General features: G+C 45.1%; 1 protein-coding gene across 4 annotated transcripts in view; it reads left to right on the top strand.

Annotated features, from left to right (window-relative positions):
• Positions 1-22,420, top strand: part of CCDC150 (coiled-coil domain containing 150) — a 162,776-nt gene that overhangs the window by 36,080 nt on the left and 104,276 nt on the right. For all 4 annotated transcript variants that reach the window (XM_069726963.1, XM_069726966.1, XM_069726967.1 and 1 more), the window contains exons 8-9: positions 12,909-12,952; positions 21,252-21,344. In XM_069726963.1, the coding sequence (XP_069583064.1) occupies positions 12,909-12,952; positions 21,252-21,344 (137 nt within the window). The remainder of the gene's footprint in view (positions 1-12,908; positions 12,953-21,251; positions 21,345-22,420) is intronic.

Here is a 22,420-nt window from a genome sequence, read left to right as displayed (position 1 = left end):
TAATCCTTCCTTCCTTCTGCCCAGACCCTAAAAATAAAAAAAGAGGAAAAATTCCACACATTAGATGTGAGAAGGTGTCTAGCTCAATACTTAAGGTACCGTCACACTAAGCGACGCTGCAGCGATACCGACAACGATCCGGATCGCTGCAGCGTCGCTGTTTAGTCGCTGGAGAGCTGTCACACAGACAGCTCTCCAGCGACCAACGATGCCGGTAACCAGGGTAAACATCGGGTTACTAAGCGCAGGGCCGCGCTTAGTAACCCGATGTTTACCCTGGTTACCATCGTTAAAGTAAAAAAAACAACCACTACATACTTGCCTACCGCTGTCTGTCCCCGGCGCTGTGCTTCTCTGCTCTGGCTGTGAGCACAGCGGCCGGAAAGCAGAGCGGTGACGTCACCGCTGTGTTTTCCGGCTGGCCGGCTCACAGCCAGAGCAGAGAAGCACAGCGCCGGGGACAGACAGCGGTAGGTAAGTATGTAGTGTTTGTTTTTTTTACTTTAACGATGGTAACCAGGGTAAACATCGGGTTACTAAGTGCGGCCCTGCGCTTAGTAACCCGATGTTTACCCTGGTTACCAGCGAAGACATCGCTGAATCGGCGTCACACACGCCGATTCAGCGATTTCAGCGGGACGTCCAGCGACGAAACAAAGTGCTGGACTTTCTGCCCCGACCAACGACATCACAGCAGGGGCCTGATCGCTGCTGCGTGTCACACTGGACGATATCGCTAGCCAGGACGCTGCAACGTCACGGATCGCTAGCGATATCGTCCAGTGTGACGGTACCTTTAGAATCCACCCAGCGGCATAGGAAAGAAGGGTCTCTCTTTATCTGTTTTCAGGGACCCAGAAAAGGACTCAAAGCCTCCAAGGGCACTATAGCACGCTGGATAACATTAACCCAATACTAGGCCTAAATAAAGAACGGCACTTCCATAAGTGCATAATCCATCAGAAAAAAACAACCGGAAGCTTAATGCCAATAAAAGTATCAATATTTTATTTGTTACAAAAAAGATAATAATAATAATAATAATAATAATCTTTATTTATATAGCGCCAACATATTCCGCAGCGCTTTACAGTTTAACAGTTTCAAACACAAAAGTCATAAGTAACAACGTTCACGATACAATAATTAAAGCAAAATAAGACGACCCTGCTCGTGAGAGCTTACAATCTACAATGAGGTGGGGGAGATACAAAGTACAGGTGTGTATTTACAATGATGTATTTACAATGATGGTCCAGCTATCTTCAGGGGGTGGGGGATAGATGGAGATAGTGAATGGGCTACACACACACAAACATAACATAACTTTGATTAGTGAACATGATAGGCTGCTCTGAACAAATGTGTTTTGAGCGAGCGCCTAAAACTATGCAAATTATGGATGGTCCTAATATCTTGGGGTAGAGCATTCCAGAGGATTGGCGCAGCACGGGAGAAGTCTTGGAGTCGGGAGTGGGAGGTACGGATTAGTGCAGAGGTTAGCCGAAAGTCATTTGCAGAGCGCAGTGGTCTGTTAGGCTGATAGACAGAAATGAGGGAGGAGATGTAAGGGGGTGCCGCACTGTGGAGAGCTTTGTGGGTGAGAACAAGTACTTTGAATTGTATCCTGTAATGAATGGGCAGCCAGTGTAACGACTGGCGAAGAGCGGACGCGTCCGAGTAACGATTAGCCAGATGGACGACCCTGGCTGCTGCATTAAGGATGGACTGGAGAGGGGAAAGTCGAGTGAGGGGGAGGCCAATTAATAGAGCATTACAGTAGTCCAGGCGGGAGTGGATCAGGGCGACCGTGAGGGTTTTAGCTGTCTCCATGGTGAGAAAAGGGCGGATTCTAGAGATGTTCTTTAGGTGTAAGCGGCACGAGCGGGCAAGAGATTGTATATGGGAGGTGAAGGAGAGATCGGAGTCAAACAAAACACTCAGACAGCACGCCTGCTGCCGGGGTGTTATTATGGTGCCACCCACGGAGAGGGAAATGTCAGATTTAGGGAGGTTAGTAGATGGTGGGAGCAGAAGAAGTTCCGTTTTGGAGAGGTTGAGTTTCAGATAGAGAGCGGACATGATGTTGGAGACTGCGGACAGACAGTCAGTGGCATTCTGTAGTACAGCGGGGGTAAGGTCAGGGGATGACGTATATAGTTGTGTGTCGTCGGCATAAAGATGGTACTGAAAGCCAAATCTGCTGATGGTCTGTCCAATTGGGGCCGTGTAGAGAGAGAACAGAAGGGGGCCAAGGACTGAGCCCTGAGGTACCCCAACAGTGAGAGGAAGAGGAGATGAAGTGGAGCCAGAGAACAGAACACTGAAGGAGCGGTCGGAAAGATAGGAGGAGAACCAGGAGAGAGCAGTGTCCTTAATGCCTAGTGACTGGAGCCTAGAGAGCAGGAGAGGGTGGTCAACAGTGTCAAAAGCTGCAGAAAGGTCGAGAAGAATGAGCAGAGAGTGGTCACCATTATGTTTTGCTGTCAGAAGGTCATTGGTCACTTTGATGAGTGCAGTTTCTGTCGAATGTAGGGGGCGGAAACCGGACTGTGAAGGGTCTAGGAGGCAGTGAGTGGAGAGGTAACGGGTAAGGCGGGAGTATATCAGGCGCTCCAAGAGTTTAGAGATGAAGGGGAGATTGGAGACCGGTCTGTAGTTGTTTGTGCAGGATGGGTCGAGGGTGGGTTTCTTTAGTAATGGAGTAATGATATCGAGTGTTTGAAGGAGGAGGGGAAAATGCCAGAGGAGAGGGAGAGATTAAAGATTGTAGTTAGGTGACTTGTGACAACTGGAGAGAGAGACTGGAGGAGATGTGAGGGAATGGGGTCGGTAGTGCATGTAGTCGGACGAGAAGAGGAGAGGAGCTTGGAGACTTCTTCTTCTGTGATGGGATCGAATGTGGAGAGTGAGCCAGGGGCAATGAGGGGAGGGATGGGAGTCACTGAACTTAGTTGTTGGGAGCGGATTTCCTGACGGATATTGTCTATTTTCTCTATAAAGTGGGAGGCCAGGTCACCAGCACAAATATCTGTGATAGGGGCTTGTGCTTTTGGCCTGAGGAGGGAGTGAAAGGTGTCAAAAAGTCTCTTGGGGTTGTTGGATAGTGAGGAGATCAGAGTGGTAAAGTAGGTCTGTTTAGCGAAGTGAAGGGCAAAGTTATAGGTCCTTAACATAAATTTGAAGTGTATGAAGTCTTCTGGTGTGCGTGTTTTCCTCCATAAGCGTTCAGCACACCTAGAGGATCGCTGGAGAAATCGGGTTTGCGATGTGAGCCAGGGCTGTTTTATTCTGTGTTTGGAGGTCCTGAGGGTGAGGGGAGCTACTTGGTCAAGGGTGCTTCTAAGAGTGTCATTGAAGTGATGTACCGCCAGATCAGGACAGGAAAAGGAAGAGATTGGGGACAATGATAAGCGTAGGGAGTCTGAAAGTGTAAGAGGGTTAATGGCTTGTAGATTTCTGACTGAATGGTGTGTAGGAGGGTGCTGGGGTGAGCGAGGATATGTGAGTGTGAAGGAGAGAATGTTGTGGTCAGAGAGGGGAAGTGGTGAGTTATCTATGTAGGAGATTGAGCAGAGCCGGGCAAAAACCAGGTCCAGGGTGTTACCGTCCTTGTGTGTCTCAGAGGTTGAGAGCTGTGAGAGGCCGAGAGAAGTGGTTAGTGACAGAAGCTGGGATGCAGATGTGGAAGTGGGGCTGTTAATGGGGATGTTGAAGTCTCCCAGGATAAGGGTTGGTAGTTCTGAGGACATGAAGTGCGGCAGCCAGGCAGAGAAATTGTCCAGGAAGCGGGTGGGTGAGCCTGGGGGCCGGTATATGACCGCTACTCTGAGGGAGAGGGGGCGAAAGAGCCTGATGGTGTGGACCTCAAAAGAAGGGAATGAGAGTGATGGAACTGAGGGGATGACCTGGAAAGTGCATTGTGGGGACAGGAGTATGCCAACTCCACCACCAGGTCTGTTTGTTGGTCTCGGGGAATGGGAGAATTGTAAGCCACCATGGGTAATGGCAGCAGGAGAGACAGTGTCAGAATCTTGAATCCAGGTTTCCGTGAGGGCCAGCAGATTCAGAGAGTTTTTCAGAAAGTAATTGTGTAGGAAAGGAAGCTTGTTACATACAGACCGTGCATTCCAAAGGGCACAATTAAAAGAAGGAGGGGATGAAGGAGTGCAATTAATATTAGTAAGATTAGTAAGGTTTCGATGTGAGGTAGGGTAGGGGTTGAGGTTGGTGGATGGTGGACCGGGGTTTGGGGAGATGTCTCCTGATATAAGCAGGAGTAGGAAGATAAAAAGCAAGTAGCTTTTGGGATTGTATGAAGTTTTTTTATGCAGTCTGTTTGGGTAAGATGGACTGAGGTTTTTCAGGAAGGTGAGAAGTGCATGGGAGCTGTACATGGGAGAGGGAAGGAGAGAGGAGCTGATGTATATGAGTCGTGATGGAGGGGGGATTGGGCGGTGAATGTGGATTGCAAGGGAGCATAGGAGGATAGGAATAATGCACATGGATAGAAGGGAGAGCAGAGTGTGGGTTACCTGACTCCTGCCCTGACTAACTGCCATGGAATAACTGCGGTGTCACGACGCTTATCTTCTGTGACGCTTTGCTTATGGGACGCTAGCGTGCACCCCCACTTGCGTGCACCCCTAAGGAAGGTTCTAAATTTATAGCCCAGAAGAGATGGATTGTGGGAACTGGTTGAGGATAATTTGGCAGCTGGCTAGCACACCAGGGTTTTTTTTTTTTTCTTTGAAAAGATGATCAAAGACACTCAGCCTGGTAAAATCTACTTTCACACCTTCCACCAGATAAGATCTACACTGATCCCAGTCATGGATAGTAAGTGGACAGTAAGTTTTAAGTGCAATGCAACAGATAAATTATACCAATGAATTAGCAAACACATTAAATTATGTTTCTAGATGGTAAAGCAGCAGATGACAGACAGGAAGCAGAGGAGGGAGTTAATACCATTAGAGTCTATTGCAGCAGATGGGACAGCTATCAGAGGTAGGAAGTTGCACCATTTGATTGCAAAACAGGAGACAGCAAGCAAGATAAAACCTTGACAAGTCTCATAGTAACCAGTGGTGGGACATGTGACAGAATAATACTGTCTGCATACGGGAATATACCACAGAGTAAAATAATGCACACAGAGATGCCTAAGATAGTTGCCAATAGATAATATGATAATAAGGTGTATAGCAAAATTGCAGTAAAGCACCTACATAATAATAAATGTATTATCATACAAAGCCCACGTATAAAAAAGTATTGCTACATAAGTATATATCTGTAAATGCTAAAAAAGTTATGTGCCTTGATGGCTAGAGGAAGCATGCAATATATACAAAACAGCTAACAATAATATAGAAAAAGGTGGGCAAGTATATGGAAAAATGTCCCCAATGTCTATAAAAAGTTCTATAAAGTCTAGATATAAAGTCTAGATAGACTATTTATTACCGTTTCGCGGTATGCTTCGTCCAGGGGGATGGTCACCAGGGCCATCCCCCTGGACGAAGCATACCGCGAAACGCGCGTCGGGGTCCTCATACTGGGCTGCATGTTAAGGTAATATACCTACACTACCTCTTATGCCTTATATATGCACTATATGCACCTTTTTTAATAGCGGTGCAATGTGCTCAAAGTTCTGTTTGAGGGAATAGGGCTCTTTATCTCAAAGGCACTATGTTTATATATTGTACTAGATGGCAGCCCGATTCTAAAGAATCGGGAGTCTAGAATCCATATATACTTGAAATTCGGCAGGAGCTTGAAGAACAACGTCACTGGGCCCGCCTCCACGCAGTAGAAACTTGCTGTGAGGTAAAAATTCAAAAATCACACCAAAATGGCGGGCGGAGTGTGTCACAGTACGGCACGTTTCTGATTGGTCGCTCGCAGCAGGCGGCAACCAATCAGACACTGGACACTGTTGACGTCACTTATCTCCGGACATTAGCTCCGGACATTAGCTCCGGACATTAGCTCCGGACAGGAAGTTGGCACAAATTGCAGGAAGTAGTATTCTAGGCAATTATATATTAGATTACATGACGTTAACCCTTTCCTCTACTAATAAATAGTCTTATCTAGACTTTATAGAACTTTTTATATACATTGGGGACATTTTTCCATATACTTGCCCACCTTTTTCTATATTATTGTTAGCTGTTTTGTATACATTGCATGCTTCCTCTAGCCATCAAGGCACATAACTTTTTTAGCATTTACAGATATATACTTATGTAGCAATACTTTTTTATATGTGGGCTTTGTATGATAATACATTTATTATTATGTAGGTGCTTTACTGCAATTTTGCTATACACCTTATTATCATATTATCTATTGGCAACTATCTTAGGCATCTCTGTGTGTATTATTTTACTCTGTGGTATATTCCCGTATGCAGACAGTATTATTCTGTCACATGTCCCACCACTGGTTACTATGAGACTTGTCAAGGTTTTATCATTTTTGTAATAAATAAAATATTGATACTTTTATTGGCATTAAGCTTCCGGTTGTTTTTTTCTGATGGATCACGCTGGATAACAGATGCGAAAGCCTTGGCGTACTCGTCTACAGGAAACACAGTTCCCGAGGGGCTGAAAGCGCACTCTACAAGAGCTATGGCGACCTCCTGGGCCGAAAGGCCAGAGGTATTAATAGACCAAATCTGTAAGGCGGCCACCTTCAACCTTTTTTAGGCACTACCGTTTAGACCTAGCCACTTCATCTGACTTAACCTTCGGAAGAAGGGTTCTGCAGGCTGTGGTCCCTCCCTAACCATTAATCTCTGCAATTCTCTCTGTGGTGCTGTCATGGGGGACTGAGAAAAGCATAGTTACTTACCGATAACGGTATTTCTCAGAACCCATGACAGCACCCGCTTATTCCCCCCCTCATCAGTGTGCAGTGAGCACTTTATTTAAACGAAGTGTGTTTTACTAATATAGTCACCGTGTACACCTGTTAAGCAATATGTTAAAAGTGTATATTTTTTCTGTTCTCACTAACGTGGAGGACCTCCGATGCTCTGTAAACCAAACTGATGCAGGAGAGAGGTACCGCCCTTTTATCCTATAGGTTTCCTGTCCCTGAAGGGTGGATCTCCTCTCTCTGTGGTGCTGTCATGGGCTCTGAGAAATACCGTTATCGGTAAGTACCGTATATACTCGAGTATAAGCCGACCCGAGTATAAGCCGACCCCACCCCCCTAATTTTGCCACAAAAACTGGGAAAACTTAATGACTCGAGTATAAGCCTAGGGTGGGAAATGCAGCAGCTACCGGTAAATGTCAAAAGTAAAAATAGATACCAATAAAAGTAAAATTAATTGAGACATCAGTAGGTTGTGTTTTTGAATATCCATATTGAATCAGGAGCACCATATAATGCTCCATAAAGTTTATGATGGCCACATAAGATGCTCCATATTAAAATATGCCCCATATAATCCTGCATAAAGGTTAATAATGGCCCCATAAGATGCTCCATAGACACATTTGCCCAATATAATGCTGCACAAATGCTGATTATGGCCCTATAAGATGCTCCATAGAGATATTTGCCCCATATAGTGCTGCATAAACCTTGATTATGGCCCTATAAGATGCCCCATACAGACACTTGCCCCATATAGTGCTGCACAAACGTTATGGCCCCATACAGACACTTTCCCCATATAGTGCTGCACAAACGTTATGGCCCCATACAGACACTTGCCCCATATAATCCTGCACAAACGTTATGGCCCCATAAGATGCTCCATATAAACACTTGCCCCATTTGCTGTTGCTGCGATAAAAAAAAAAATCACATACTCACCTCTCCGTCGCTCAGGCCCCTGGCACTTTCAATATTCACCTGCTCCCCATTCCGGGCGCCGCTCCGTCTTCAGCGTCTTCTGCACTGACGCTCGGGCAGAGGGCGCGCACGAAACGTCACCGCGCCCTCTGACCTGAGCGTCACTGCAGAAGACGCTGAAGATGGAACGACGCCGGAACGAGGAGCAGGTGAATATCGCGCAGCGCTCCCCTCCCCGTTATACTCGCCTGCTCCTGGCGCTGTGCAGTCCCTGCTTCCCCGACGCCGCAGCTACATCCCGTACTGAGCGGTCACCGTTACCGCTCATTACAGTAATGAATATGCGGCTCCACCTCCCATAGAGGTGGAGTCGCATATTTATTACTGTAATGAGCCGTACCATGTGACAGCTCAGTACAGGAAGAAGCTGGGGCGCCGGGGACGTGCAGGGACCGCGCCAGGAGTAGGTGAGTATAATTAGACAGCCCCCGCTCCCCCTCTGTTGTGAATTCAGCTTTTGGGCTCCCTCCGGTGGTTGTAGAGGGTAATGCAGTTGTGCCTGGACTGCAGGAGTGAACAGGTGTATCTACTAATTGCAAAACTGACTGGGGTATATAGCTTTGCAGGATCCTTTAGTCAGTGCAGTTGTCCATTGTTCTTGAAGGATTCACTTCCCTGCTGGTCTCTCCAGTTTGCTGTGTTTTTCTACAAAGATAAGTCCTGGCTTTGTTTTTGCTATCCACCTGCAGTGGACCTTATAGTTCTTTGCATTTTCATGTTTTTGTCTTGTCCAGCTTAGTCTGTGAAGGATTTTTTGCAGCCAAGCTGTGTCTCTGGAGATGCAGATATACCCCCCATGTCCTTAGTCAGATGTGGTGATCCGTATTTTCTGCGGTGGATATTTTCTAGTGTTTTTATACTGACCGCATAGTACTCTGTTCTATTCTTTCTTTTTAGCTAGTATGGCCTCCTATGCTAAAATCTGATTTCATATCCGCGTATGTTTTTTCCCTCTCCTCTCACAGTCAATTTTTGTGGGGGGGCTATCTATCCTTTGGGGATTTTCTCTGAGGCAAGATAGGTTTCCTGTTTCTGTCTTTAGGGGTAGTTAGATCTTAGGCTGTGTCGAGGGGTCTAGGGAGTGTTAGGTACCCCCCACGGCTACTTTTAGTTGCGCTGCTAGGTTCAGGGTTTGCAGTTAGTACAGGGACCACCTTCTCCAGAGTACGTCTCATGCTGCTCCAAGGCCACCAGATCATAACACCCCTCCCCTGCCGACCCCTGGGAATGACTTGAGTATAAGCCGAGAGGGGGACCTTCAGCCCCAAAAAATGGGCTGAAAATCTCAGCTTATACTCGAGTATATACGGTAACTATGCTATTTTTTCATCATTAGCTTCTTTACAGATGCTGTTATGTTTGCATCAAGAATTTGTTAAAATGTAATTGAATCTATTCTTCCCTCTACTCGTGAAATGTTCCCTGTGCCATTGGCAGCAACTCAACCCCAAAGCATTATTTATCCACCCCCATGCTTAATGGTTGGCGAGATGTTCTTTTCCTGAAATTCTGTGCCCTTTTTTTCTCCACAAATGCCTTTTGATCATTGTGGTCAAAGAGTTCTATTTTAACCTCGTTGGTCTACAGAACTTGTTTCCAAAATACAAGTGGTTTTCACTAAATTAGAATATCATCAAAAAGTTACCGTAATTTATTTCAGTTCTTTGGGTTTTCAGACTTTTGGGTTTTCATTGGCTGTAAGCCATAATCATCAACATAAACAGAAATAACCACTTGAAATAGATCACTGTTTGTAATGATTCTATATAATATATGAGTTTCACTTTTTGTATTGAAGAACTGAAATAAGTTAACTTTTTGATGATATTCTAGTTTTGTGAGAAGCGCCGGGAGTTTTTGCATCTCATCCCATGATAGTGGCTCTCATTCGGACAGTGTTTTGACAAAGTAGGATAGATGGTTAGCTAGCTGGTATACCCTTGTTTGATCTCAATTATCTCCTGTCTTCAGATTCACTTGATTTTTATATTGCTTCTTCAGTGGTTGAAGAACTTATCCAAACTTCTATATCCTTTTTCTTGTTATTTTGAAATTGTAACTGAGATTGTTGTTTCAGCTGGACTACTGGTATGATGTCGTGGAACTTAAGCGACACCAAGTTCTCATCAAATATCAAAAGACTGACCGTCACTTCTAAACAGAAGTCAGGTGTGAACAGGTGCTTTCTAAGAGTAGCCATCTCCAAATATAACCAACAAAGTAGCACTATAGCATGGAAACATGAAATATATGAAATTTGAATTGCACTTCCTGTAGTGAGCGGTCACATGGTACCGCTCATTACAGTAATGAATATGCGGCTCCACCTCCCATAGAGGTGGAGCCGCATATTCATTACTGTAATGAGCGGTAACGGTGACCGCTCACTACAGGAAGAAAATGCGGCGCCGGGGAACAGACCTGCAGCGGCGGCACCAGGAACAGGTAAGTATGATGGGGGGCAGTGCGCGATACTCATCTGCTCCTCGTGCCACTGTCGGCGCCGCTGTGTCTTCCGCAGTGACGCTCAGGTCAGAGGGCGCGGTGACGTGATTAGTGCGTGCCGCGCTCTTCCTGAACGTCGGCGCAGAGGATGGGAAGACACAGCGGCAGTCAGTGGTGGAACGGGAAAGTTGAGTATAGCAAATGCCGGGGGCCTGAGAGGTGAGTATGTAATTTTTTTATTTTTTTAATCACAGCAACAGCATATGGGGCAAATATCTGTATGGAGCATCTTATGTGGCTATGTGCAGCATTATATGGGGCAAATATCTGTATGGGGCATCTTATGTGGCCATGTGCAGCATGATATGGGGGCAAATATCTGTATGGGGCATCTGTATGTGGCTATGTGCAGCATGATATGGGGGCAAATATCTGTATGGGGCCATGTGCAGCATTATATGGGGGCAAATATCTGTATGGGGCATGTTATGTGGCCATGTGCAGCATGATATGGGGGCAAATATCTGTATGGGGCATCTGTATGGGGCCATGTGCAGCATGATATGGGGGCAAATATCTGTATGGGGCATCTGTATGGGGCCATGTGCAGCATGATATGGGGCAAATATCTGTATGGGGCATCTTATGTGGCCATGTGCAGCATGATATGGGGGCAAATATCTGTATGGGGCATCTTATGTGGCCATGTGCAGCATGATATGGGGGCAAATATCTGTATGGGGCATCTATATGGGGCCATGTGCAGCATGATATGGGGCAAATATCTGTATGGGGCATCTTATGTGGCCATGTGCAGCATGATATGGGGGCAAATATCTGTATGGGGCATCTGTATGGGGCCATGTGCAGCATGATATGGGGGCAAATATCTGTATGGGGCATCTGTATGGGACCTTGTGCAGCATGATATGGGGGCAAATATCTGTATGGGGTATCTTATGTGGCCATGTGCAGCATTATATGGGGCAGTTATCTGTATGGAGCATCTTATGGGGCCATGTGCAGCATTATATGGGGCAAATATCTGTATGAAGCATCTTATGGGGCCATAATCCACATTTGTGGAGCATTATACGGGGCAAATGTCTGTATGGAGCATCTTATGGGGTCATAATCAACATTTATGCAGCATTAAATGGGACATATTTTAATATGGAGCATCTTATGGGGCCCATCATAAACTGTATGGAGCATTATATGGGTCTCCTGATTCAATATGGATATTCAAAAACACTTAACCTACTGATGTCTCAATTAATTTTACTTTTATTGGTATCTATTTTTACTTTTGACATTTACCGGTAGCTGCTGCATTTTCCATCCTAGGCTTATACTCGAGTCATTAAGTTTTCCCAGTTTTTTGTGGCAAAATTAGGGGGGTCGGCTTATACTCGAATATATACAGTACCTTGAATTTCCAGGATTGCTAGTTTTGTTTAGTCAGATTTGGCACTGAGAACGTCACACAGTTGCTACTGGGCCCATAAACTGTTTGCAGCGTATTAATGTCTGTACTGTCCAGCCACTCAACAATGAATATATACATTCAGGAACAAAGATAACACAGCTTACAACTGGTATTTCTTATAGCTTAGGATCTTAACATCTTGTTTGTCAGGTTGCAAAATGAAAGTTAAATGTGCTCCAGATGCACACACTGAGTGTGCAGGAACTTCTTGAAATTTTGTTTTTTCTTAAAGGTACCATCACACTAGACGATATCGCTAGCGATCCGTGACGTTGCAGCGTCCTGGCTAGCGATATCGTCCAGTGTGACAGGCAGCAGCGATCAGGCCCCTGCTGTGATATCGCTGGTCGGGGAAGAAAGTCCAGAACTTTGTTTCGTCGCTGGATCTCCCGCTGACATCGCTGAATCGGCGTGTGTGACGCCGATTCAGCGATGTCTTCGCTGGTAACCAGGGTAAACATCGGGTTACTAAGCGCAGGGCCGCGCTTAGTAACCCGATGTTTACCCTGGTTACCATCGTTAAAGTAAAAAAAAAAAACAACCACTACATACTTACCTACCGCTGTCTGTCCCCGGCGCTCTGCTCTGGCTGTGAGCACAGCGGCCGGAAAGCAGAGCGGTGACGTCACCGCTCTGCTCTCCGGCTGCCCGGTGCTCACAGCCAGAGCAGGAGGAGTGCAGAGAAGCAGAGCGCCGAGGACAGACAGCGGTAGGTAAGTATGTAGTGGTTGTTTTTTTTACTTTAACGATGGTAACCAGGGTAAACATCGGGTTACTAAGCGCGGCCCTGCGCTTAGTAACCCGATGTTTACCCTGGTTACCGGCATCGTTGGTCGCTGGAGAGCAGTCTGTGTGACAGCTCTCCAGCGACCAAACAGCGACGCTGCAGCGATCCGGATCGTTGTCGGTATCGCTGCAGCGTCTCTTAGTGTGACGGTACCTTAACTGTGCCTTTCTGGCAGTATAACGCTATTGCTGGAGACAGAAACTCATGCATTATTAAGCAGTAGTATATAGTAGTTGATACAATATGTACAATAATAAGCATTATTCCAACAGTTGTATTAATGTCTGGTGATTTATTTATTCATAGAGGCGAAAGTCTCGCAAGTGAGCCAACTGCAAGAGGACATCAAGGTAAGGATTTTAGGTGTGTAGTAAACGTTTCTTGGCTTGTCCAATTGTTTGGGAATAGTAAACTAAACTAATGACTATAAGTGATGCCCGAGAAGTCAAGCCGCTGTCTTATTCTTTACGTACATCATATTAATTTTTCACACGACTTCTTTGGCAATATTAACTCCTTAACGCAATATCACCTGTAGGTACATCATTGCCTGTTTATGAAGAGGACTCAGGAGCAGAGCTCTATCCAAAATCATTTTCTCAGCATTTTATCTCAAATGAATTTTTTTTCCCATTTTCATGTACAATGTATGGTAAAATTAATTGTGTTGTTCAAAATTATAGTTTGTTTTGCAAAATACAAGCCCTCATGTAGCTTTATTGGTGGACAAATCAAAAAAGGTACGACTCTTGGAAGAAAAGGAGGGAAAAAAAATGCTAACGTAAAAATGGAAATCCGCCTTGTCATTAAAGGGCTAAACTGGACCTTAGCTTTACACCCAACATCTAGGGCAGATGGCCCATTTTTTCACAGCTATGTGCGCCCGTTGAGTATTTGTTTGCAGAAATTTCTGCATCTCTAGACAGCAAAAAAGCTGCTGCAAAAACGCGCATTTTGGTGCGGTTTTGCCACGGTTATGTATGTGTTTTTTGCATGTGTTTTTGTACAGCAATGATGGCTTTTTTGAGCTAAATAAAGATATTAAAAAGAAAAAAAGTTTTGTGATGTAATTTCTTGGTTCAACACCACCTTTTTCATTTTGATGCAGTAGCATTAGAGTAATGGGATTAGGGCTTGGTGTTGGCAACTGTCATTGACACCAAGCCCTAAGCTTCCTAATGAAAAGGTGTCAGCCAGACGCCCTCATTACTAAGTCGGTAAGTAAACACAAACACATTGTCACTAGCCTATGTAGGAGCATTAACAGAATTAACCTAGGCGGTAACCAAACAGCAACTCTTAAGTAAAAAAAAAAAAAATTGTGTGGGCTCTCACGTAATTTTCATAACCAGTAACTAGTGATGAGCGAGTACCGTATTTTTCGGACTATAAGACGCACCGGACCATAAGACGCACCCCAAATTTGGGGTGAAAATTGCAGAAAAAAAGATTTTTTTTATAACATGGGGGTCCGTCTTATTGTCCGAATTTACAGTATCTTATGGCGGTGGCAGAGCAGGGTCACAGGAGGCAAGGTGTCGGCAGAGGTGGGGTGATGCTGGGATGAGGAGGTGCTAGGATGAGAAGGTGCTGGGATGAGAAGGTGCTGGGATGAGAAGGTGCTGGGATGAGGAGGTGCTGGGATGAGGAGGTGCTGGGATGAGGAGGTGCTGGGATGAGGAGGTGCTGGGATGAGGAGGTGCTGGGATGAGGAGGTGCTGGGATGAGGAGGTGCTGGGATGAGGAGGTGCTGGGATGAGGAGGTGCTGGGATGAGGAGGTGCTGGGATGAGGAGGTGCTGGGATGAGGAGGTGCTGGGATCAGGAGGTGCTGGGATCAGGAGGTGCTGGGATCAGGAGGTGCAGTGAGAGGTATGGCGTGAGAGGGGTCCCTGGCGTACCATGCAGGCTTACCTAGGTGGCAGAGGTGCGGTGGCAGAGGTGCGGTGGCGGGGGTGTGGCGGCAGAGGAGGCGCAGTAAGCGGGGTCCCTTTCCCCGGTATGGTGATGCAGCAGGCCCGGTATGCAGCAGAGCCGGGTGAATCCTCTTGTTATCGGTGGGCGCGGCCATCTTCCTGAGGCCGCGCGTGTGCAGATGAAGCGCTCTGCTCCCGGGGCTTCAGGAAAATGGCCGCGGGAGGCCGCGCGTGCGCAGATGGAGATCGCGGCGGCCATTTTCCTGAAGCCCCGGGAAGCAGAGCGCTCCATCTGCGCACGCGCGGCCTCCGGAAAATGGCCGCCACCACCGATAACGAGGATTTACCCGGCTCTGCTGCATACCGGGCCTGCTGCATCACCATACTGGGGAAAGGGACCCCGCTTACTGCGCCTCCTCTGCCGCCACACCCCCGCAACCGCACCTCTGCCACCGGACCTCTGCCACTGCACCTCTGCCACCTAGGTAAGCCTGCATTGCGACTATTAGACGCACCCCCCATTTTCCCCCCTTTTTTGGGGGGGAAAAAGTGCGTCTTTTAGTCCGAAAAATACGGTATATACCATGGTCCAAATTATTATGCAAATTATATTTTTTCTCAGATTTTCCTAAATGATCGGTGCAAATGACAGTCAATCTAATAAAAGTCATCACCCGTTGGATTATACATTGAATTTTATTGAAGAAACCTCCCAATGATAAAAGTATAATCTCCAAAATGAATAAAAACTCAAAATGCACTGTTCCAAATTATTAGGCACAGTAGAATTTCTAAACATTTGATATGTTTTTAAAGAACTGAAAATGCTCATTTGTGGAATTTGCAGCATTAGGATGTCACATTCACTGTACTAAAAAGCTATTTAACTCCAAAACATCCTAAGGCCATGTTCACACAGTGCGTTTTTAACTGCGGAACCGCCGCGATTTTGCCGCTGCGGGTCCGCAGCTGTTTTCCATGCAGGGTACAGTACAATGTACCCTATGGAAAACAGGAACCACTGTGCACATGATGCGGAAATTAACTAAAAAAGCCGCGCTGAATAGCTGCGGTAAAAAAGAAGTACCATGTCACTTCTTTTTGCGGAACTGCAGCGGTTCTGCACCCATTGACCTCCATTGTGAGGGTCAAACCCGCAGTAAAACCCGCAGACGAAAAAAATATGTGCGGGTTTTCTGCGGTTTGTGGTGCAGAACCGCTGCAGCAGGAAGTGCGTGGGCGGAGTGTGGCTGCCCCCCCGTGCCCCAATCCCACCCCCCCCCATGCTCCGATGCCACCCCCCGTGCTCCGACGCCCCCCTGTGCCCTCATCTCCCCCCCTTATACTTACCGGGCCTCCCGGTGTCCGTCCGGCCGTCTTCTCCCTGGGCGCCGCCATCTTCCAAAATGGCGGGCGCATGCGCAGTGCGCCCGCCGAATCTGCCGGCCGGCAGATTCGTTCCAGGCATATTTTGATCACTGTGATAACCTCACAGTGATCAAAATAAAAAAAAATGTAAATGACCCCCCCCCACCCTTTATCACCCCCATAGGTATTAACAATAATAAAATAAAGAATTTTTTTTTTTTTTCCCCACTACAGTTAGAACTAGGGTTAGGGGTAGGGGTAGGGGTAGGGTTAGGGTATTTTCAGCCATTTTAACCCTAAAAAAAACTTCCTAGAAAACACACAGACTCTGCAGAGAAAACTGCATAAAAAACCGCATCAAAAAACGCATCACAAAAAGGCACCAAAAACGCACCAAAAAACGCACCTGCGTTTTCTGCCAAGAGCTGCGGTTTTTAGTGCAGAAAAAACAGCAGGGAAATCAGGAACGTGTGAACATGGCCTTACACGCCTAGTTACATGTTAACATAGGAACCCTTCTTTGATATCACCTTCACAATTCTTGCATCCATTGAACTTGTATTTCTTTGCATTAAGTCAGAATAGCCTCCCAGAGCTGCTGTTATGATGTGAACTGCCTCCCACCCTCATAGATCTTTTGCTTGATGATACTCCAAAGGTTCTCTATAGGGCTGAGGTCATTGGAAGATGGTGGCCACATCATGAGTTTATCTCCTTTTATGCAGCCAATGACTCAGAGGTAGTCTTTGCAGCATGAGATGGTGCATTGCCATGCATGAAGATGATTTTGCTCCTAAAGGAACGTTTCTGCTTCTTATACCATGGAAGAAAGTTGTCAGTCAGAAACTCTATATACTTTGCAGAGGTCATTTTCACACCTTCAGGAACCTTAAAGGGCCCTACCATCTGTTTTCCCATGATTCCGGCCCAAAACATGACTCCTCCACCTCCTTGCTTACGTCGGGACATGGTGGCCATCCACCAACCATCCACTACTCCATCCATCTGGACCATCTAGGGTTGCTCGACACTTATCAGTAAACAAGACTGCTTGGAAATTAGTCTTCATGTATGTCTGGGCCCACTGCAACCGTTTCTGCTTGTGAACACTGTTTAGGGGTGGCCGAATAGTAGGTTTATGCACCACAGCAAGCCTTTAAAGGATCCTAATATAGAAATATATTCAGCACACTCCAAAAGATGTCTGATGCAAAAGAGGGTGCTTAATACATACAGTGTTCACAGTCACAAACGTTTCGGTCAACAAAAGACCTTCATCAGTATGCTCTATTATTGGCAAGGCGTAAAATTGTACACCCGTAAGAATTATAGAGTTTTACATCAAAATGTTAAGTGTAGCAAGGAATGCAGTTTAGACATGGAGGGCTGACACTAGCCGATCAAACACAGGAGATATCTCAAGCTCCTGAAGAGAAGGCTAAAAATAGCCGGTCATAAACAGTCAGAATCCAGGGGTAGAGGACGCGGCATCCACCGCAGGTCCACAGCGCTGCCGCGTCCTGCTACACTTAACATTTTGATGCAAAACTCTATAATTCTTACGGGTGTACAATTTTACGCCTTGTCAATAATAGAGCATACTGATGAAGGTCTTTTGTTGACCGAAACGTTTGTGACTGTGAATACTGTATGTATTAAACACCCTCTTTTGCATCAGACATCTTTTGGAGTGTGCTGAATATATTTCTATATTACATCTTAAGGTCTGGGCACCTATTTTCATGCACCTCCACCTTGGGCTGTGCTGATCATTTACGCTACTTTAAAGGATCCTACACCTTGAGGTTCGATTGACTCCAGAGGCACCAGCAGCTTCAAATAACCGTTTGCTGCTTTGTAATGGTATTTTAGCAGCTGCACTCTTAATCAAATGAGTTTGTCTGGCAGAAACCTTCCTCATTATGCCTTTATTGGCATGAACTCCATCTGTGCTCTGTTTCAGTCTCAAATCTCTTCACAGTATGTTGATCACTCTTAACTTCTCGTGAAATATCTAATATTTTCAGACCTTTTCCAAGGCATTGCACTATTTAATGCTTTTCAGCAGCAGAGAGATCCTTTTAATTTCCCATATTGATTGAAATCTGTGGCCTGCTTAATAATGTGCAACATCCTTTTTAAGTAGCTTTCCTTTAGTTAGAATCACCTAAAAAATACTCAATCACCCGAATGTGCTCTGGAAAAACCCAAGCAACGAATATACTCGCTCATCACTACCAGTAACCAGCAGAGGGAAAGCTGGGGCTGATGGTAACATTCTGGGAAGAGCCAACAGCCATACAGGTTCCCAGGCTATTAATATCAGCTCACAGCTGTTTGCTTAGCCTTTATTGGCTAGTTTACAGGGGGACTCCAGAAAAAATTGACGTAGGGTCCCTTTAAAAAATCTAACAAGCAAAGGCTAGGCAGACGGCTGCGGACTGATATTAATAGCCTAGGAAGGGGCCATGGACATTGTCCCCCTCCAGGCTAAAAACATCAGCTCTCAGCTGTTCCAGAAAAGGCGCATCTATAAGATGTGCCAAATCTGGCGCTTAGCCTCGCTCTTCCCACTTACCTGTTGTGGTGGCAAGTGGGGTTGATGGTAAGGGGGTTGATATCACCTTTGTATTAGGTGACATCAAGCCCACAGGTTAGTAATGGAGAGGCGTCTTTAAGACACCCATCCATTATTAACCCCATAGTTATATTATAAAAGCACAGACACCCAGAATAAAGTCCTTTTATTTAGAAATACTGATACAGACTTCTTTATTAAATCTAAATTAAACTATTCTCACCGCCCCTTCGTCCACTGATGCCAACGTCTCCTGCAACACAAAATAAAAAACCTAAGTATTCCTCACCTGTCCGCTGGGAAGATAATTCATAATGTCCCATAACGATCCTGATGACTTTGAGAGCAGTCACTAATGTGACTGCTTTCAAATATAGTCGGCGATACACTGACAGGAGGTAATCGCTCCCACGGTGTATCACTAAGCTGCTGTGAGAGAGTTCATCGATGTTCCGCTTCCTCAGGTAACATTTGGACGCGAAACGCGCGTTGGGGTAAGGTGACCAGGGTCCAGACAGGACTTCTACGCTTATGGGTAAATATCCTGCTTACTCACTCTTACTGCTTTGGATTATGCGCACAGAGGCATATAGTGATTAAGGGATTAACTGTTTATACCGATGCACTTTTTATAATAATCACTATATATTAGGCACATGCACTTTACATTACTATGGACATCATGCCTTTTTGTATGATTCTTTGAACCTGCTGTGGGCATTATATGTCCCGTTCTGCATTCTTGGGTCACTTTTTGCATCTGTGGGTATAGTCGCATTGATGATAAAATCCATATACTTCAATTTTTGTAATATTGTAAAATTTTAATGTGTAAACTAGTGTTTGATTGTTCAAATAAATATTGTTCTTTTTATAACTTTTTGGCAACTTTTTGGACTTTTTTTTTTTCTTTTCTCCTGTGATCACCTACATAGCAAGCAGCCTTTGTTTTGGGCAACAGATTTTTTTTTTTTTTTTTTAAAGCTGTACAACAAGGTAGACTCTTTTGGCCAGGCCCTACGCTAACCTATTAAACATTTGTTATAATTAATGATGAGCGAATATACTCGTTACTCGAGATTTCTCGAGCACGCTCGGGTGTCCTCCGAGTATTTTTTAGTGCTCGAAAATTTAGTGACGCACGTACAGTTACTGAACCGATGGAGCCCGGTGAGCAGAAGAGAAGGGGCCCGCTCCAGGCTCCCTCTGTTCGCCCGGCCCTATACACCAGTAAAGGCAGTAATGCCCTGATGGGGGCCCTGACTGCGGTCCTCGGAAATTTGCCCAGGGGCTGGATAGAAGGTCATTGTAAGCCGTTTTGGCCCGTGGGCCTGCGGTTACCCAACCCAGCTCTACATTATAAACTCCTGTGACGCACCCTGGGGTTCATGCTGCTTACCACACATCTAGATACATTCCTTGAGGGTGCTATTTTACAAAATGGCATACTTTGTTGGGGGTATCGGTGTACTCAGGAGAAATTGTGCAACAAATTTTGGGATCCATTTTCTCCTGTTACCCTTGTTAAAATAATAAAAAAAAATGGGTAAAGTACCATTTTTGTGAAGGGGGGGGAAAAAAAGTAAACTGTTAATTTTTTTTTTTTTCCTTGCACATTCCATTAATTCCTGTGAAGCACATATAGGGTCAATAAACTAGGTGAATGTGGTTTTGAGCACCTTGAGGGGTGCAGTTTTTTAGAATGGTGTAGCTTTTTTGTATTGTCTGTCATATAGGCCCCTCAAAGTCACTTCAAATGTGATGTGGTCCCTGAAAAAGAAAAGTTTTTGTAAATTTTGTTGGAAAATGAGAAATCGATGGTCAACTTTTAACTCTTTCAACTTCCTAACAAAGAAAATATTCTGTTTTAAAAATTGTGCTGCTGTAAAGTAGACATGTGGGAAACGCTATTTATTACTGTATTTTTCGCTTTGTAAGACGCGCTTTTTCCCCCCAAATTTGGGGGGGAAATGGGGGAGCGTCTTACATTGTGGATATACCTCTTACTGGTACCGTTGCAGGTTGGGATGAGGGGGTGTCCACCACCGCTGCCCAGAGTGATGCTGGCGTCTCCGGTGCTGCGGGGGGCTCTGCCGACATTTTGTGAAAGGCCAGAGCCCCCCGGCAGTTCGTCCATGCTTTCCTGCGCAGTGGACATTGGGAAAATGGCCGCCGGGAAGCAGATTTCGGGACCAAGATCTTGAGAGATGAGATCTCAGCGCTGAAATCTCATCTCCTGAGATCTTGGTGCCGAGATCTCCTCCCGGCGGCCATTTTCCTGAAGCCCACTGCACAGGAAAGCACAGGACACCTGCACACCCCCTCATCCCAGCCTGCAGCAACTTTTTTTTTATTAAAAAAAAAAAAGGTTTTTGTCCTATTTTTCTCCTCAAAATTTGGGGTGCGTCTTATAATCCGGAGCATCTTACAAAGCCTAAAATGCGGTAACTATTTTGTGTGAGACATCTTTCTGCTTTAAGGGCGTAAAATTAAATGTTGCCAAATTTTCAGCAAATTTCCTATTTTTACACAAATAAACACAAGACATATCGAAGAAATTTTCGAAAGTACAATATGTCACGAAAAAAGAGTCTCCGAATCAGTGGGATCCATTGGAGTGTTCCTCATAAAGTGACAGTGGTCAGAATTGTAAAATTTGGCGTGGCCATGAAGGTGAAAACAGTCTTCAGGGTGAAGGGGATTCTAGAATGTGTTACTGGTGACTATATATTTTTTCTTTGTCCTCTCTGTAACAACAGCAGACTTATGATTCTTCCTTTTCTGTTAGATTATTAAGCAGAAGTGTGAAGAAGCTCAGGCCGAGATAGCACAAATGCGAGCCGACTCTGTTGCTCTGCGGGAAGCAGCAGAAAAAGTTCAGGTAACATACAGTAAATTGAATTGCACTCTCATTTGGTAAAACCAGTGTAAATTAGGTCAAAAGGTAAGTCCTGAGTTATCATTTGCACTTTTTTTTTTAAGTCTTTTTCTTTTTTGTCTTGTGGTATTCATTGAAAATTGTTTTCTATTTTTTTTATTTATTTTTCTCCATATTCTTTAACCCTTCATGGTATTATTGTTTTGACTATTGAACCATGGCAAAAGTCTAAAAAAAATGATTTAAGAATATTAAAAAAATAAAAGTTCAAATCGTCCCCCTTTCACCCCATTGACACATGACATGTGCTGCTAACAGCCGTGGGAGGAATCGCGATCCTCCCGCAGATGTTAACCCGTTAAATGCCACTGTCAAACTCTGACAGCGGCATTTAACACGTGCTTGCCGGAAATCCCGCCCATCGACGCCTGTGTCACATGACCGTGGATCACCGATGGGTTGGCATAACCAGCGGTCTCCAGGAGACCTCTATGGTTATCACTGCCGGATTGCTATGAGCGCCACACGGTGGTCGACACTCATAGCAAGTGAGCATTTCTGCTGCATACAGGCGATCTGATCATTGCCTGCATGTAGCAGAGCTGATCGAGTTATGACAGCTTCTAGCCTCCTATGGAGAATATAGAAGCATGCAAAAGTTAAAAAAAAATGTTTTTAAAAATATATATAAAAAATATATAAAAAGTTCAAATCGCCCCCCTTTTGCCCCATTAAAAATAATAAACAAAATCAATCAATATAAAAAAGAATTACCGTATATACTCAAGTTTAAGCCGACCCGAGTATAAGCCGACCGCCCTGATTTTGCCACAAAAAACTGGGAAAACTTAATGACTCGAGTATAAGCCTAGGGTGGGAAATGCAGCAGCTACCAGTTAATGTCAAAAGTAAAAATAGATACCAATAAAAGTAAAATTAATTGAGACATCAGTAGGTTAAGTGTTTTTGAATATCCATGTTGAATCAGGAGCCCCATATAATGCTCCATACAGTTCATGATGGCCCCATAAGATGCTACATATTAAACTATGCCCCATATAATCCTGCATAAAGGTTAA

The sequence above is a fragment of the Ranitomeya imitator genome, chromosome 5, assembly GCF_032444005.1.
Source record: "Ranitomeya imitator isolate aRanImi1 chromosome 5, aRanImi1.pri, whole genome shotgun sequence".
Taxonomy (NCBI): domain Eukaryota; kingdom Metazoa; phylum Chordata; class Amphibia; order Anura; family Dendrobatidae; genus Ranitomeya; species Ranitomeya imitator.
Note: the sequence above shows the minus strand (reverse complement) of the source record. Positions and strands in the feature narration are given on the sequence as shown.